General features: G+C 36.8%; 2 protein-coding genes and 1 long non-coding RNA gene across 3 annotated transcripts; 1 reads left to right on the plus strand and 2 right to left on the minus strand.

Annotated features, from left to right (window-relative positions):
* Positions 1–4,816: 4,816 nt before the first annotated feature.
* Positions 4,817–8,407, minus strand: LOC111481662 (phytochrome-interacting ankyrin-repeat protein 2-like). Its single transcript, XM_023127222.1, has 3 exons — positions 7,556–8,407; positions 6,214–6,385; positions 4,817–5,255 (listed from the first exon to the last, which is right to left on the minus strand). Exons 1-3 carry the CDS (start codon positions 7,688–7,690, stop codon positions 5,038–5,040), a joined length of 525 nt encoding a protein of 174 aa, XP_022982990.1. The 5' UTR covers positions 7,691–8,407; the 3' UTR covers positions 4,817–5,037.
* An 886-nt stretch (positions 8,408–9,293) lies between these two features.
* LOC111481131 (trihelix transcription factor GT-3b-like) lies at positions 9,294–13,220 on the plus strand. The gene is made up of 2 exons (XM_023126484.1): positions 9,294–9,759; positions 12,311–13,220. Exons 1-2 carry the CDS (start codon positions 9,514–9,516, stop codon positions 12,899–12,901), a joined length of 837 nt encoding a protein of 278 aa, XP_022982252.1. The 5' UTR covers positions 9,294–9,513; the 3' UTR covers positions 12,902–13,220.
* Positions 13,221–13,334: 114 nt separating this feature from the next.
* LOC111482181 lies at positions 13,335–15,413 on the minus strand. The gene is made up of 2 exons (XR_002718146.1): positions 15,202–15,413; positions 13,335–13,614 (listed from the first exon to the last, which is right to left on the minus strand). It is a non-coding gene; the product is annotated as an uncharacterized LOC111482181 (long non-coding RNA).
* Positions 15,414–16,122: the final 709 nt, after the last annotated feature.

The raw sequence follows: 16,122 nt of genomic DNA on the forward strand, positions 1-16,122 counted from the left end.
ATACAAACACAAACACAATTTTAAGGGATGTGTCGGGTGAGAGTTCGGGTGAGAATCAATTTGGCTTAAGATTTCAAATTTTGTTTACCCTATCTGGGTTCGATGAAATTCATGGATTTTCCAATGGTAGTTCAGCTGGGTTCTCAAACTTACACTTCAAATGTATACTTTTTCTAAATTTGGATGTCTTAAATCATTCCCTAATAAACTTAGAGTCGTATAAGTCTTAACGTTGTTTAGATAAGATGTCGATCTCATGCCCTAAACGATCATAAAGTTAATATTTTGAATGTTTTTGAAATTTGCAGCTCCAACCTAATTAGGGTTATCTCACCTGTCCACAAGGGTTTGGTAGCTTCAAACCTTCCTTCAAGCTCAAGCCATCAGCATCCCCTACAAAAAAAGATGAACACAAACCCTAATTTCCCTTTTAACATTGAAAAATACAGATCAAAACAAGAAATTAGCATATAATTAAGAGAAACCCTAATCACAAATCATCCTTGTGAAGTGAAAAAAGCACCTGAATTAGGGCATGTGAAGATGAGGAAGATGAAAATGAAGGGCTTGAAAGCAGCCATGGACGCCATTGTTGAAGGATTAGAGGTGGATGGAGCTGGTGGTTAGGGTTACAAAGAATAGGGTTTTATATAAGAAGTAATTAAGGAAGATAATGGAGCCAAATTAGGAGAAGCTAATTAAGTGTCATGATGATAACCTCCATTAAAGCTTAATGTAATCATGCTTCAAATGCTTCAAATGCTTCAAATACTCTACTTGTTAGCCAAATTAGGAGAAGCTAATTAGGGTTTTTTTTTTTTTTTTTTTTTTTTTTTTTTTTTTTTTTTTTTTTGATAAAACTCAAATACGTGGCAAATATTTAATACAAATTAATTAATATTAATCAATAATCACTCAGCATTATTTAGGGGTGGCTTTTTTCCATTTACACGTGTGGGTTAGGTAGCGTTCCATTAAAATGGTTTAATCTTCAATTAGCAAAAAACCCTACACTTAAGCATATGATTAACGTTTAATATATTATAATTATACGAAGGGAGTTAGCTTTGTCGGCAAAGTTTATAGCAAAGGCCCCTCTACTATTCAAAAATACCATTCCCTATCTTATCCCTAATTCTTCACATTTGTTCCTTCAACCAATCCCGATGTTTCGACCAATTTAATTTTAGAAACACGGGTCCTCTTTGTTTTAAGCTAAACACATTTAACTTTAAAATTTCTACGATTTAGCTACCGAAAAAGAATGTGCACTTTTTTAGAGGTGATTTTTCTTATATCATCTGACCTTCTCCTGTCTACTTAGACCATTTGAGGACCGACATCAACCTGCCCAAAACGAAATCGCGCGAGATACTCATTTGAAATTTAACTTAGATAGTTGTCACTGTTACCTAAAGTAAGATTCCATCAATACAGAGCCAATTTCAGTAAACTTATTAGAAGGTCTCGTTGGTGTGCATCCTATAGGAATTGAACCTATGAGTACGCCAGTTTTGATATATGTAATAACGCTTCAAGATAGGTTCCGGTTTATTCAATTTCTTATTTACTCCGGCATCGTAAGAATAAAATATGTATTAAAAATTAGAGTTATGGTTTGATATTATATTAAATTATTGTTAGCTATAAAGCATGAGGGGAAATGATGTTGATTAGTTTAATGCAAAGGCATGAATGATTATGTCTCCCAAGTTCTATTCATAAAACATGAATAGCTTTATCCCTTCAAACACCAATTTGGTCTCTCTTTTTTATGTTTTTTTTTTGGTTGCACCTTTGAGTGTGGAGTTCGTACGGCCATGGCCTTTGCCATTCCCTTCAATGATGGTTAGCACTTACAAATCAATTAAAGAAAAGATCGAGTTGTCATTTCGAGACTCGTCAAATAGCGATTATTTTAGATTTTAATTCATTCACAATTCGTTTGATAATATTTATGAACTTTGTCAGGTAAAGATCACGTGTACGTTTAAAAATGAGTTCGAACGGTTTTTGTAAAAGTTCAACGTGTGAGAGAGTGAAAGGATTTAAACTTGTGACCTCTCGACCGAAAGTATAGACCTTAACGAGAGTTTATTATATTTCTAAGTTTAAATTTTGTGGGTTAGCAAATTAAGACGGTGAGATTTCACATTGATTGGAAAGGGGAATGAAACATTCCTTATAAGTGTATCGAAACTTCTCCTTAACAGACACGTTTTAAAATCGTGAGATTGACAACGATACGTAAGAGACAAAAACGGACAATATTTAATAGCGGTGAGCTTGAGCTGTTACAAATGGTATCAGAGCTACAGACGGTATGCCAACGAAAACGTTGGGCCTCCAATAGGAGTAGATAGTGAAATCCTACATTGGTTGGAGAGGAGAACAAATTATGACGGTTACATCAGAGCTAGACACCATACGGTGTGCCAGCGATAACGTTAGGCCTCCAAGAGGAGTAGATTGTGAGATCTCACATCGGTTGAAGAGGGGAACAAATCATTCCTTGACGACGATAGGTAACAGGTCAAAACAAACAATATTTGCTAGTGAAGGACAGGTTCTCTTATACCCTTAATTTTAGAGTCTCTTGTTTCCATCCAGTCATCGTTAAACTTGCATGCTTACTTTGATATTGATTAAGTTCATGATCCTACCTAACGAGATTTTATATATCGGTCTACAAAAATCGATACTCATGTCATGACCTCGACTACTTGTGGAATTATTTAGTTTCATATGAGAATTTATCTTCGTCATCATATACCTTCAATTAGAGTATCATTCACGAGCAAACCGAGTATCTTGAGATTGATTGTCGTGTTACCCATCAACATCCATCATAAAATAAGATCAAATTCAATGAAATATTCAAAAGGTGATCATATATTATTATTATTATTATAAAGTGCTGCAAATCCATACAGACATCATATCATATATTTTTATTCATTGGATTGAACTTAAAAATTTACAGAAACTTTATGGTAACCCATTGAATATTAATTCATGGATTGAAACTTGCTCGACCTCCGGGGCTTCCTCTTCTTGGCTCGTGGCTTGGGTTAGCACCTGGTTCATGGTAGTCCATCAACGTTGCTTCCATTCCCAAAACCTTTCTCATCACAATTCTCTGCACATTAACGTCCGAGTTTGAGCTATGGATAGAAAATATGTCTTAACCAACAGTTGTCTTACCTGACTGTAAGGGTTCGGGTTTTCGTTTAAACCTGGCTCGAGGCTCGGGCCATGAGCTCGTCCTGCAATGGAATGTGAGCCATTTGCATTTAGATTGAGATTAATTATGAATTTGAAGTGATAATGGAAAGTACCTGAGGAAGGGGAAGTGAAGATGAGGAAGATGAAGATGATAGACAGCATGGAAGCCATTGATGATGAAGGTGAAGAAGAACAAAGGGTATTTATAGGGGAAGGGATTTATTATATATAATGGAGCCAAAGGGAAGACTTTTGTAATCATGACACTCTCCATTAAGGCTTCTTTCATTGTAATGATTTTGATGATGTTGTGCCTGTTATCCACTACCTGGGAAAAGTCAAAAACATTTTTTTTTATTTTAAATATTTTTGTTGTTCTAATGTTCACGGAGCGGGATAGAGACGTTTCTGCTCTATTTTAATCATTATTCTTGTAGAATTTCAATCGAGATAGAATTCGACGGAATTTGTGTTATCAAAGGATTTTTTGTGATCATTTCTCGTATGAAATGAGTCAATCATCCACTTTGATATCTTATTGAATAAGAATGATGATATTGTTTCTCCATCAATTCTGATTGGTTGTTCGCATACTTTTCTGCCGTTTTAGACTCACATGCCTGTTTAATGAAAATTAGCGGGCTTTGGCTACTTTTCCGAGCAAACAGAAGATCTCAAAATCACTATGAACAAAAAAAAATTAATTGAGTTAATTAAAATTGTCGAAGAAAATTATTGAGTTGTCCCAACTCGATCGTATTAGCACTCTACTCACCATTTTCTTTTTTAATAATTTGAAATGACCAATAATGGAAAAGTTAATAATTTAGTGATATGTATTATATATAAGGGTTGATGGACGTTTTAATTTAATTAAGGAAGCAAGTTCAATATTTAATTAGGGAATATAGTCTGTACCAATGATTCATGTTAAGGATTTTGATAAGGTTAGTTACACGTGTGTTAGACATCATTCCATTAAAAGAAATAATCTAACTTTACAAACCCCATATTAACTTCTCATTTATGGTTTATTATTATAAACCTTAGAATTCAGATAAAAATTTACTATTAGGATGACTCTCCGACATCTCCAATAACACGATCATATTACCAACTTGTTATCTTCATAAATTAATACGGGTTCTTTTAATATGTTTTTTTTGTTATTCATCTAAAATTAATTTTATTTTCCAAATTTTATAACTAAAGTGGATCATTTGGGGGTGGTTCGTACCCAAATTGATTAAGGAAAAAAATGATTGAAGATTCCAAATGCTAAGTTTGCTTCAATAAATGAAGCTTGTCTTGAAACGTACAACCAAATGGCCCAATGTTCTTCACAAAATATGCATATTTTGATACCACAAATGCCCAAACTTCCTCTTTTCTCACACCCACCTTGTTGTGTGGGCACTTTTAGCCATCTATGCTATATTCATAATTAAAGTTAAAGCCTTTAGTTTTCTTCTCTAATCTTGGTTGTTTTCCCCCCTAATAATGAAGGAATTGTTTGTATGTTCGGGTTCCGAATACACAGAAGATCCAATACAGTAATCCAAAGAATCTGATCAACCAAACTCGATTCGCAAAAGAGTAAAGAAGAGAGAATTGAAATTGATCAATGTTTGGCGAAGGTTCACAAACACACAACACAGTTTATGGGTAACAACAACACGCTTCAAAAGTAGGTTCCATAGAACAAAGCAATACTGACCAGACACACAGCAAGTTCAAGATAGATGTCTTGATAAAAACAGAATCAAACTCAACAGAACAACGTAAGGGTGGGTGGGTGGGTGAGAAGGGTTTTCAGCTCTCAGAGCTGCAGCAAGATGTCTCTGCAGACGAACCAGTTTCGTGTTGAAGACGCTTCATCTCGTCGTACGCCCACTCGAGACCAGGACAGTAGTGAAGTGGGGGATTGAATCTGCAGTCATTGATATCATCCGGCAAGAATGCTCCATTCTCCACAAGGAACTTAACCGCTTCCCTCCTCCTCTCTTTGGCTGCACTGTGCAGAGGTGTCCCTGTGGGGTTCATTCTCAACATAATGAATGTTTAGGCAATATACATGGCTAGAACATCTTATAAATTCTCTCTTTTTTAAATCTTTGCGAGCATCTAACCCAATTTGTCTGCACCTCGACAATTTTGGGACAACTATCTGGCTTTACTACATTTATTTGCAAGATAACACGTGGAATATTAAATCCTAAGTAGGTGACTATCACAACTTTATTATTTACCTACACCGGTTAACATCTCATGTATTCTTACCCAACCTATTGCTAATACCTAGGTACCTACAGAAAAAGAAATTTTGGTTGTTTATCATCTTGTTCAAAGAAAAACAAGATCGATGGTGCAACGGTCTACACCTCCGTGGTGCACGCTTGCTTGTGAACTCGAACAACATATACATGGAAAAACCCAGCCACCATGGCAGCAACAACACAATAATTACAAGATAACGCCAAGAATGTGGTGCAGGAGCCACAAAATGAAACTTTACCCAACAAGATTAAGTTAGACGCCCAAAAGCCAAGATTGTGGCGCAGGAGCAATAAAATGAACATTTACCCAACATAATTAAGTTAAAAAGGCAGAATAGAAAGAATGAACAGAGGGCAAAAATAGGTTGCAGCTTCTATTCTAATAGCCATAGGTTAACTCATACTTAATAGTACAAACTAGCAAAACTGTTTATGAATTGAATTAAATACTCCACTCCTCAAGATATTCTTTTCTCAACTTCAAACAGTCAATTTAGTAATTTATAATTATAGCTTAAAAATTAACTCACTGCTTGAATTTGATGTTCGTAAATAAAAATGAGTTAATGTGGTTAAAATTCTGGTAAAAATTGAAATCTAATCCAGAGAACTACCCAACAGACAATTTCAGCAAAATATGAATAAAAATGAATTCCAGTATATTTATTCAATTTGAAGGGAAATGATGGATAAAAGAGAGAATGATACTTACAGCCACAAGCACCTTTAGTCCTAGCATCAATGTTGGCACCACGTTCAAGCAATTCATCCATTACTTCAAGATGTCCACCCTCAGCAGCAAGGTGGAGGGGGGTCAACCCCTTTGATTTGGGGCCCCATGCTAATGCATTCACATCCATTCCATCGTTTAGCAGACGCTTCACCTGACCGACAAGGGGAGAATAATACCTTAAAGCAATTATATTTGCAAAAGAACATTCAAGAACAACTAATTGAATAACACCAACACCTTTCAACTCAATAATAAATAAGTGAATAAATCCATAATTTCTGAAAAGAAAAAAAATGACAAATAACATTTTTTCTTCCCGTTTGTTTCGTTTATACGGGAAACATAAGTAAAGCCAGTGGAAAAAAATTGAGATATCTTGAAAGCTCTAAAAAATACATGAAAGACAATAAGATGTATAAATAGAAAACTCTGGACTAAGGGAGAGGGAGAGGAACGAGAGAAAGAAGAAATAAATTTATTCAGTCACCATCCTTTTTTCCAGGTTTTGGGTAGCCTTGGTCCAATCCATTCTTGTTGCACTGTTTTGGAAGAAGTTTACATATTTCTGAAACAAAGGAAAGTTTACCTCAAAACCAAGGTTCTCTTTCAAGGTCTCCGTTTGTGCCGTTAGTTTTTGGTCATATTCCTTAATTTTTTCATCCTCAATAGTTGGAGCTCTTTCCTATCCTCTACGGGTTGCTTCCCTTTTCCAAGGACCGATATATTATTTTGGCCTTTTAGCATCCAAAAAAGTGCGCACACACAGACAGAATAAAACAAAAACACAATAGGCATTCACAGGTCATAACTCAAAAATGATCAGAAACTACAACTAAACAACAATACTCCTAGAAAGAAATCAAAGGATAAAAGAGGCCTACAGAATTGAGGTTAGTAAACGCGATTATCCTCATAAGAAATAACCATGGAGTTAAAAAGTTCACTTGATAGGCAACATTTCATTCAACTTGCCAATATGTCTGACTATGCTGACAGATCAAAGAAGGATTAACATCTATTTATCTTCTCTCAAGACATGGTGAAAATCTCGACAACAAACAAAACATCATCGACATCACCATGCCAACATTCCAACTTACAAAAAGTTTCAACTGTTTAATAGCATTTGTCACATATTTCCCCTTCCTTGTGGAACAATCTCACCGCACAAATAACGTCCAAATACTAAACTGAACAAGTATATCAGTCTTTCGAAGTTTCAATGATAAAACGAAATTCTCTTCCCAATAAAATTAATGACAACAAAACTGTAAAGGCAATGGAAAGGGAAAAACATACAACAATTGAATCCAAAACTCACCTCTTTGAGGTCACCCTTCCGCGCACCAATGTGGAGTGAAGTCCATCCCCTGTCATCCGTATTAAACACATCATATCGGAAGGAACGCCTTCTCGAAAGGCTTCGACTAATCAAGCTCCTCTGTTCCTGAGGCATGTTCTTCCAATCCAAATCCAATTCGATCAACTCAAACAGCCTCGATCACTACAGTTCGTCAACCACAAAATACAAATAGAAATCCCTTCAATCGTCCTCGAAAATTTCTTATTGAAGTATGGTCTATAACAATAAACCCAGAACCCAAAAAGAAACAAGAATTACATGATTCTTAGGAAGAACAAAGTAAAATTAAAATTCTTAAAGAGGATTCGTCGGAAGAAACGAAAGCGAAGAGAATTAGCGAGAAGCAGCAATGGAATGATGAGCGACACAGTAGGGTGCAAAGGGATTCAATCCAGGGCCAAATACACGAAGATTGTGAACGATTACGATGAAAGACATAAAGGGCTTGAAGATTGTAATCATAATTAATGCGAAACCCTTATCTATTGAATGATGAAACACAAGCGAAAATTTGAAGAACCGACAGATGGGGTTTCGGATTCCGAGTAGATATATGGTTGAAGGGGAAAATTGGCGCTAATTAGAGAAATCCTGGTTTGAATCGGACGGAACTAAGAGGAAACATGACAGACAAGCGAAGGAGTTGCCCAGATTCTCCAAACCCTAGAAGGAAAGGGATTTTTGAAAGACTCTCGACAGAAATAACAGAGCGATGGAAGCGAGAGAGAGAGAGAGAGAGAGAGAGAGAGACTGTTGAGGTATAATTCTATTAGCGAATCTCAGCCTAATTTTCCCTTTTCTTACAAACTGCTCACTTGCGAATAGGTGTACGAATGATCCAATTTGGGTTTAGGCCTTCGTTATTCGATTCAATCCAAACCTAACCAAATTTCACTCCAGATATATATATATATATATATATATATATATATATACACGCACAGGTACCAATATAGATAAATATACATACATGTACGTATATACGTACATATATAAAGATACATACATATATACATACGTATGATGAAAGATATATGTACGTATGTACGTGTATATATATATCTATATTTGTACCTGTGTTTCTCGTGACTCGTGTCACAATCGCACTCTTGCAACAGCAGAATGACAATTATTCGACACTTATTTTAATCCAACAAACAAGTCGATCGTGAGAGTTTTGAGTTTCGCAGACAAAGTCAGCGTATGCTCAAGACTCAAGTTACGTTGGAAAGAAATGTTTTAGAAAACATGAGCGAGAAAGTACGTTTAAAAACAATTTCAAAGAAAATAATGTTATAAGCTAAAAGCAATTAGACAACAACAATGACTCTTGCCCGAGTAGTAAGAAGTGACAACTAGTCATATCCACCTACGGTACATTTTGGGGCATTTTAGCCATGACTGATGTAGACATGATTTTGAAGAACAGTCATACACTCCATATAAACATGTAAAAAGGGGTTTAGAACGGGCATGCGACCATGGACAATATGTCCTAGACAAGTATAACCGAAGCATTCGACATACAGTCATAGATAACACGTCTTAGATGAATATACCTGGCAGGTTTTCGATTTAAAATATTTTAAAACTATTATTTTTTATTTTTAAAATTTTATTATTTTTTATTTTTTCCTTAAGAGAGGCAAATTGAAAGCATAGTTTGAAAAAGGAAGAAAAACAATGTCTTATCAAGGGATCAAAAGTCATAGGTGGACGAGTAAATTAAAAGATCGCCAAATTTCAACGATTCCTTTCCTTCTTAAAGAAGCAAGCCGGAAAAGGCCGATAATGGAAAGAGGGCCTTCGTCAATCACAAATTTCCACCATTAAATTTCTCATCGGAGTTCGCCGATGTCACCGCCGTCCACTGTTTTCACTGAAGCCGAAGCTAGAGCCCTGGAATAGTATCAATCATGACCTCGAGCGCGATGGCGGCGACGGCTCAGCAACACCAGTGGAGCGACGAGGAGACGAGGGAGTTCATCCGGATTCGAGCCGACCTAGAGAGGGACCTGATGGCGGTTTCCACCGGCGAAGGTGTGGCGGTGAAGAAGAAGACACTGTGGGACATGGCGAGTGCAAGGATGAGAGAGCGAGGGTTTTGGAGGACCGCCTATCAGTGCAAATGCAAGTGGAAGAATCTCCTCAGTCGCTACAAGGTTCGTCCAGTTTTCATTCCGTATTCATTTGAGGATTTTTTTTTGAATCAGTCTGTTCTCCGTTATGTTTCTTTCAAGTGGGCTCCTCTGAATCTGGACTGTTCTTGCTTTGATATTTTGATTCTCGTGGATTTCGATAGGGTTCAATTTTGCCATTTATGGTTGCAGATTCTTAAAGTTAAATCTGAGAAAGGTAGTAAAATGCTGATAATGTCTCGCAACATGCGGACGAGAAAATGACAAGATGTCATAAAGTCTTTATTCAAAATAGACATGTTTTGACCTTTCAAAACTCTAGCTTCCTGTAATTGCCTGTAAGAGGAGGTTTGGAGAAAATGGTTAGAATTTAAGGGTATTGCTAAGAGGTAGCTACCATTGTTTTTGGAGATTTGTCTCTTGAAATGGCTTTCTTCATTTCTAGGAGTACATATCAACTCAGGCACGGTGGCAAAATTGAATATCTGTCGACTACTTGTAAAAGATACATCATTCTACTTAATTTCTTAGGTGTATGTCTTGTCAAAGTGTGTTAATGCTTCCATTTCCAGTCTTGTTTCTGTCCAATCTTCTTGGTAGGTTTATTTCCCCTGGAATCGAAGTGAGAAGAGATTCTAGAAAATCTGACTGTTCTTAAGTTTTCTCTTATAGATCTTTCTTACTCAATCTCTTAGTTACCTATGAATGGTCAGTCTTTCAATTTTAATCTCTTAGTTACCCCAATGGATGAAAAGCCGAAGTTGATTCCAAAAGGCTTTCTGGTTAACATTTAATGGAATTTGGTTCTCAGATTTCATTCTGAACAAAGACCTGTCCAAGGACCATAGCCAAAGACTGCATTGCGCTGCATTATCTTATCACCTTACCCTAATGAATGTGTGGCCAGCAAGAAGTTGAAGGAGATAGCCACAGAATTATGGAAAAAACTAGAAGGCAGTGATACCTTTTCCTATATTTCTGATAGGCTGCATCATAGAGGGGATAAGCAGCCTTCAGGCTTAGGTTTCTTTAACTTGATATTGTTACAAGTGTAACTTACCAAGAGCTACATGCAGCAGAAAAAGAACTTGACTTTGTTTTGACACTTCAGCTTCGTGAAGATGCGGGATTCACATGATGGGAAGAGGGGTAGAAGTTAGAATTAGCAAGAAGGCGATTGAAGAGGGATTTTAACTTGAGATCCCATATCGGTTGGGGAGGAGAACAAAACATTCTTTATAAAACCTTGAGGGGAAGCCCGAAAGGGAAATTCCAAAGAGGACTATCTGCTAGCGGTGGCTTTGGCTGTTACAAATGGTATCGGAGTCAGACACCAGGCGATTTGCCAACGAGGAGGTTGAGCCCCGAAGGGGTGTGGGCATGAGGCGGTGTGCCAATAAGGACACTGGGCCCCGAAGGGGGTAAGATTGGGGAGTCTCACATTGTTTGAAGAAGGGAATGAGTGCCAGCAAGGATACTGAGCCTCGAAGGGGGGTGGATTGTGAGATCCCACATGGTTGAGGAGGATAACAAAGCATTCTTTACAAGGTTGTGGAAACCTCTCCCTAGCATACGTGTTTTAAAAACTTTGAGGGGAAGCTCGAAAGGGAAAACCTAAGAAGGACAATATCTGCTAGCAATGAGCTTGGACTGTTACAAATGGTATCAGAGCCAGAAATCGAGCGGTGTGCCATTGAGGATGTTGAGCTTCGAAGGAGCGTGGATTGTGAGATCCCACATCGAATGGAGAGGAGAACGAAGCATTCTTTATAAGGGTGTGGAAACCTCTCCTTAGTAGAAGCATTTTAAAAACTTTGAGGGGAAGCTCGGAAGGAAAAATTAAAAAAAGGACAATATCTACTAGCAGTGAGCTTGAACCGTTACATTAACATGTGGAAAAAAGCTCAAAGAGGACAATATCTGCTAGAAGTGAGCTTGGGCCGTTACATTAACATGTGGAAAAAAGCTCAAAGAGATATCTGCTAGAAGTGAGCTTGGACCGTTACATTAACACGTGGAAAAAAACCAGATATCTGTCATTCTTACTCTTGTTTTATCCATGAGATCAATGAACTCCTATGATAAAAACAAGCGCAGTTCATTCAGGAAGTTTCTCGTTCACTAAAACCCATCTTAACTGAGCTTCCTGCTCTCTCTTTAAAGCACCTCCTTAAACTAAAGTTTCCAAACAAGAACTTGCAGTGGCATTACAATTCAAACATTGAGTGTGGCCTAAATTGCGAGTGAAAAATTAACCTGAACCCTTTTTTTATGTGGGAGGGTGGTCACAAGTGGCGAAACATTTAATTGCTTCCCATATATGCAGTAATTCTCATCCATTAGTATTTGCAGAAAAGACATCATCTTTTACTTTTAGATCCGTTTCATGTAATTCAGACTAAACTCTTCATAGAACTCTAGTAATAAATTAGCCTAGAATTAGTTTGACTTGTCAAGTCCAATTTTGGCCCCAAAACTCAATAAGCTAAAGATACCCCTAGAAGTTGAGGCAGTTGGCATTGCTTATGTTGTTTAATCACCGTCATATATTTCTAATTTTATAACGGTTGTACAGGGGAAGGAGACAACCCATAAAGAGTTTGGCTGGCAATGCCCATTTTTTGAGGAAATCCGTGCAGTTTTTGCCGCAAGGGAGAAAGCTATGCACCGATTGCTCCTTGAACCTGAAGCAGGTTCTAGTGCAACAAAGAAAAGAGGGAGGGAGAGAAGTTTAGAAGAATTTTCAGATCTCAAAGAACTTGATGAAGAAGAAAGTGAGGAGGAGATCCCAACTCAAAGCAACTCACAGAAGGGAAAGGCTATAGGAACTCTCCCAGCAAAGTCTTCAAGAACAGCTGGTTCTAAACGTTCAAGTAGCTCGGTTAGTAATGAAATCCTAGAGTTGTTGAAGGGCTTCTTTCAGTGGCAGCAGAGGATGGAAATGGAATGGAGGGAAATACTTGAGAGACATTACAACAACCGACGAATGTTCGAGCAGGAATGGCGTGACTCGATGGAGAAGCTCGAGAGGGAGAGGTTAATGGCTGAGAAAGCTTGGAGGGAAAGAGAAGAACAGAGAAAGAAAAGACAAGATATCCGAGCTGAAGGAATGGATGCTCTCTTAACAGACCTTTTAAACAAGCTCAACCGCGAAAATAATTTATGAGACGATGAGATAAAAAACAGTGCTGATTCCCGAGAATGAGATAGTTGAAGCAAAAAAGGAAGAATGTAGTTACAGCAACACCATTTTTGAAGGCATGGTAGATATAAAAAATTTTGGTTTCCTTTTTTCTTTGGGGTGGCTGATAGTACATATCACATATGCAATTTTTCACAAGTGTCTAGCCTGATTGTATGCATACAGAGAGTGAACAGTTTTCTCCCAGGAATATATAGCTCTTGGAAGAAAAAAGAACACATTGTTATGTACATTATTGAAGAAAACCTATGAAGTTTAGCTTGAATTAAGAATCTTATTACTATGATCACCTCTCTATTCTCTTCTGTGATGATTAGCCTATTCATTTGTACCATTTTATGCTGGAAACAAGGCGATTTCTTTCAAGGATTCCATATTTTCTAAGGCACAGAGAAAATTAGACTGGGAATGTGGAAGAAGCATGCTAGAGTTTGGTTTACAAGTGACAGAACAAATCATCATTCTTTCTAGTACATTTTAAGAACAATAAATATGAAGACAATACCAGCAACTTTCATTGATCTGAACATCAGAGAACTTTGAAATGCCTTCAATATATAGTGACACACATACTGAAACATGCAAGCGACGATTCAGCCCGATTCTGATGGTGGCTTTTCCTTTGGATGTTTGGAGGCATAATGATCGCCCAATTGGTTATGATTTGCTAGTTGTACCTGAGGTAAGAACAAGATTATTGAATTCATCTTGCAAGTACCAAAAGCAAGAAAAGTTTGTTCATATTATCATAATGCACAATGCATTATACTCGGGAACTTCAAAACAGAGAAATTTAGCTTCATTTTTCCTTCATTCTTCTACTCCCTCCTATGTCTAGTTCAACATTTACGGCCACATTGACGATATGTTTCGTGATTTTCGCCCCCGAGAAAGAGATCAATTCACAAAGTTCTCGAAGACAAATATGATAAACATGGATTCTAGTATGTAATTGTATGAAGAGCAAGATGAATGGATTCTACCTCAATCAACAACAAATTTGAGCTAGGTCAGTCATGGGGTTATTTCCAACCTAGTCTAGAATCAAGACCAAACAAAGCTTCACCTTAACTATGTACAAGGTACCTGTGAAAGCTCTAACCGTGATGGACGCATGCACTCGCAACCCAAAAGTCAAGGGAAAGATTCCACTTCTTCCCAAGAACAAGATCAATCCACTTGCTAAACATAATAGTTTGTAGAGAACTGGGTGGCATCCAAGAAAAGCAATCACAGAGAAAAAATTTGAACTCAACAGACAAATTAGGAACCCAAATGAGAAGAGAAAAGAAATCGTCCTCTGAAGTTTTACCAATAGAGGTGTGATTTTGGACTTATAGAGTATCAAGTTCTTTTCTCCCAATAAGGCCTCTCAGGACAATATCAAGGGTACAACATAGCCAGAACAGTTTGAAGTTTAGAATCCGGCCTCATATTATCTAGATTTAAGGCTCGAACCTTCTCGAGTAAGCAAATTGTGGTGGTTAAGACAAATAATATGCTGTTCTAATACAAGTCCTTACTTATAAACCCATGATCATTCCTTAAATTAGCCAACGTGGGACTCCCTCCCAACAATCCTCAACAATCCTCCCCTCGAACAAAGTAAACTATATAGTCTCTTCTAAGGTCTATGGAGCTCTCGAACAGGCTCCCTTTAATTGAGGCTCGACTCCTTCTCTGGAGTCCTCGAACAAAGTACACCCTTTGTTCAACATTTGATTCACACTTTTGACTATACCTTCGAGCCTCACAACTTCTTTGTTCAACATTTGAGGATTCTATATTGACATGGCTAAGTTAAGGACATAACTCTAATACCATGTTAGGAATCACGAACCTTACAATAGTATGATATTGTCCACTTTGAGCATAAACTCTCAAAGTAGGGAGATGTTTCCACACCCTTATAAGCAGTATTTCGTTCTCCTTTCCCGACACAGGATCTCACAATCCACCCACTTGGGGGGCCAACGTCCTTGCCGGCAGAAAGTGAAAATAAAACCCCAAATTGATCATATTCCAACGACTTTCTTGCGAATGGAGACCAACAACAGAACAAGAAATATGAAGTGTATTCAAAAGCAAGAACAGAGAACAGGCAAGAAAAAGGATGATGTCATTTTGGTTGCCAGATATGGGATTGCCAGTTGCTTCAACACATACCATTAATTAAGACCAGAATAGAGATTAAAACTGAACAAATGAACACTCAAATCCAATAGAGTCGTATAAGAGCAACGAAGATTGGAGAAGATGAGAACCTTGCAAATAGGGCAGATAACTTTAAGGGCAACGGCTCTGGCCTCGAGTTGTGAGCCCTTGGGCTTCTGATTCTTCTCCGCATTTCGTTTCTGAGCTTCGATCTTCTGTTTTCCTCGGGTCATCTTCTTCCTTCAAAATTTCGAGCAGACGATCCGATTTGGGAAATTCTGATCACAAAAAAGCCATGCATCACTTTTATTTTATCACAATAAATATTGAAACCATTGAAACCAAGTTGACCGGATCAAAATGACAAAACTATCCCTCTATCTTCCAAGATTCTCATTTTAACAAAATCATATTTTCGTCAATTTACTTCTATAAATTATACAATCCATAATTTCATAATTTCTTGGTTGAGATGTCTACGTGGACGTGGACGATGAAGTCTTTTTCGTCCTTTTTCCTATTTCAATTTTCTTTTTTTTTATATATATATTTTTTTCAAAAAAATAAATTAATAAATAATTTCTATTTTTTTAATAAAAATGGTAGAATGTTATAATAAACCTAATAATTTTCATAAGGTTCAATATAATCTCTATGTTGCTTGAAATATAGAAGAAATCTCTCCTAATTTCTTCTTTCATTCCAGGTTTAATTTGTATAAATATAGTGAAAATACGATAATGCACCGAAAAAATTAAAAGAAATTTCAAATATGCAGCCAAATTAATATATAGTGAAAAAAAAATCTATAATATTTATTCATTTTAATTATTTTTTTCCAAGGTAAATTTATTTTGAAACAAGCATTTAAATATTTTACGTACATTTTATTGATTTAGGGTAGTAGAATTGAGGTTAAATGCTGATTAATAACTCACATTTATTCATTTCAATTGTTGTTGTCATCATATTTTTTTTTAATTAAATTATATAAAATTATTGAGTTTTATTTTATGGTGACGCAAACAGGT

This window comes from Cucurbita maxima, unplaced genomic scaffold (assembly GCF_002738345.1).
Source record: "Cucurbita maxima cultivar Rimu unplaced genomic scaffold, Cmax_1.0 Cma_Scf00001, whole genome shotgun sequence".
NCBI lineage: Eukaryota > Viridiplantae > Streptophyta > Magnoliopsida > Cucurbitales > Cucurbitaceae > Cucurbita > Cucurbita maxima.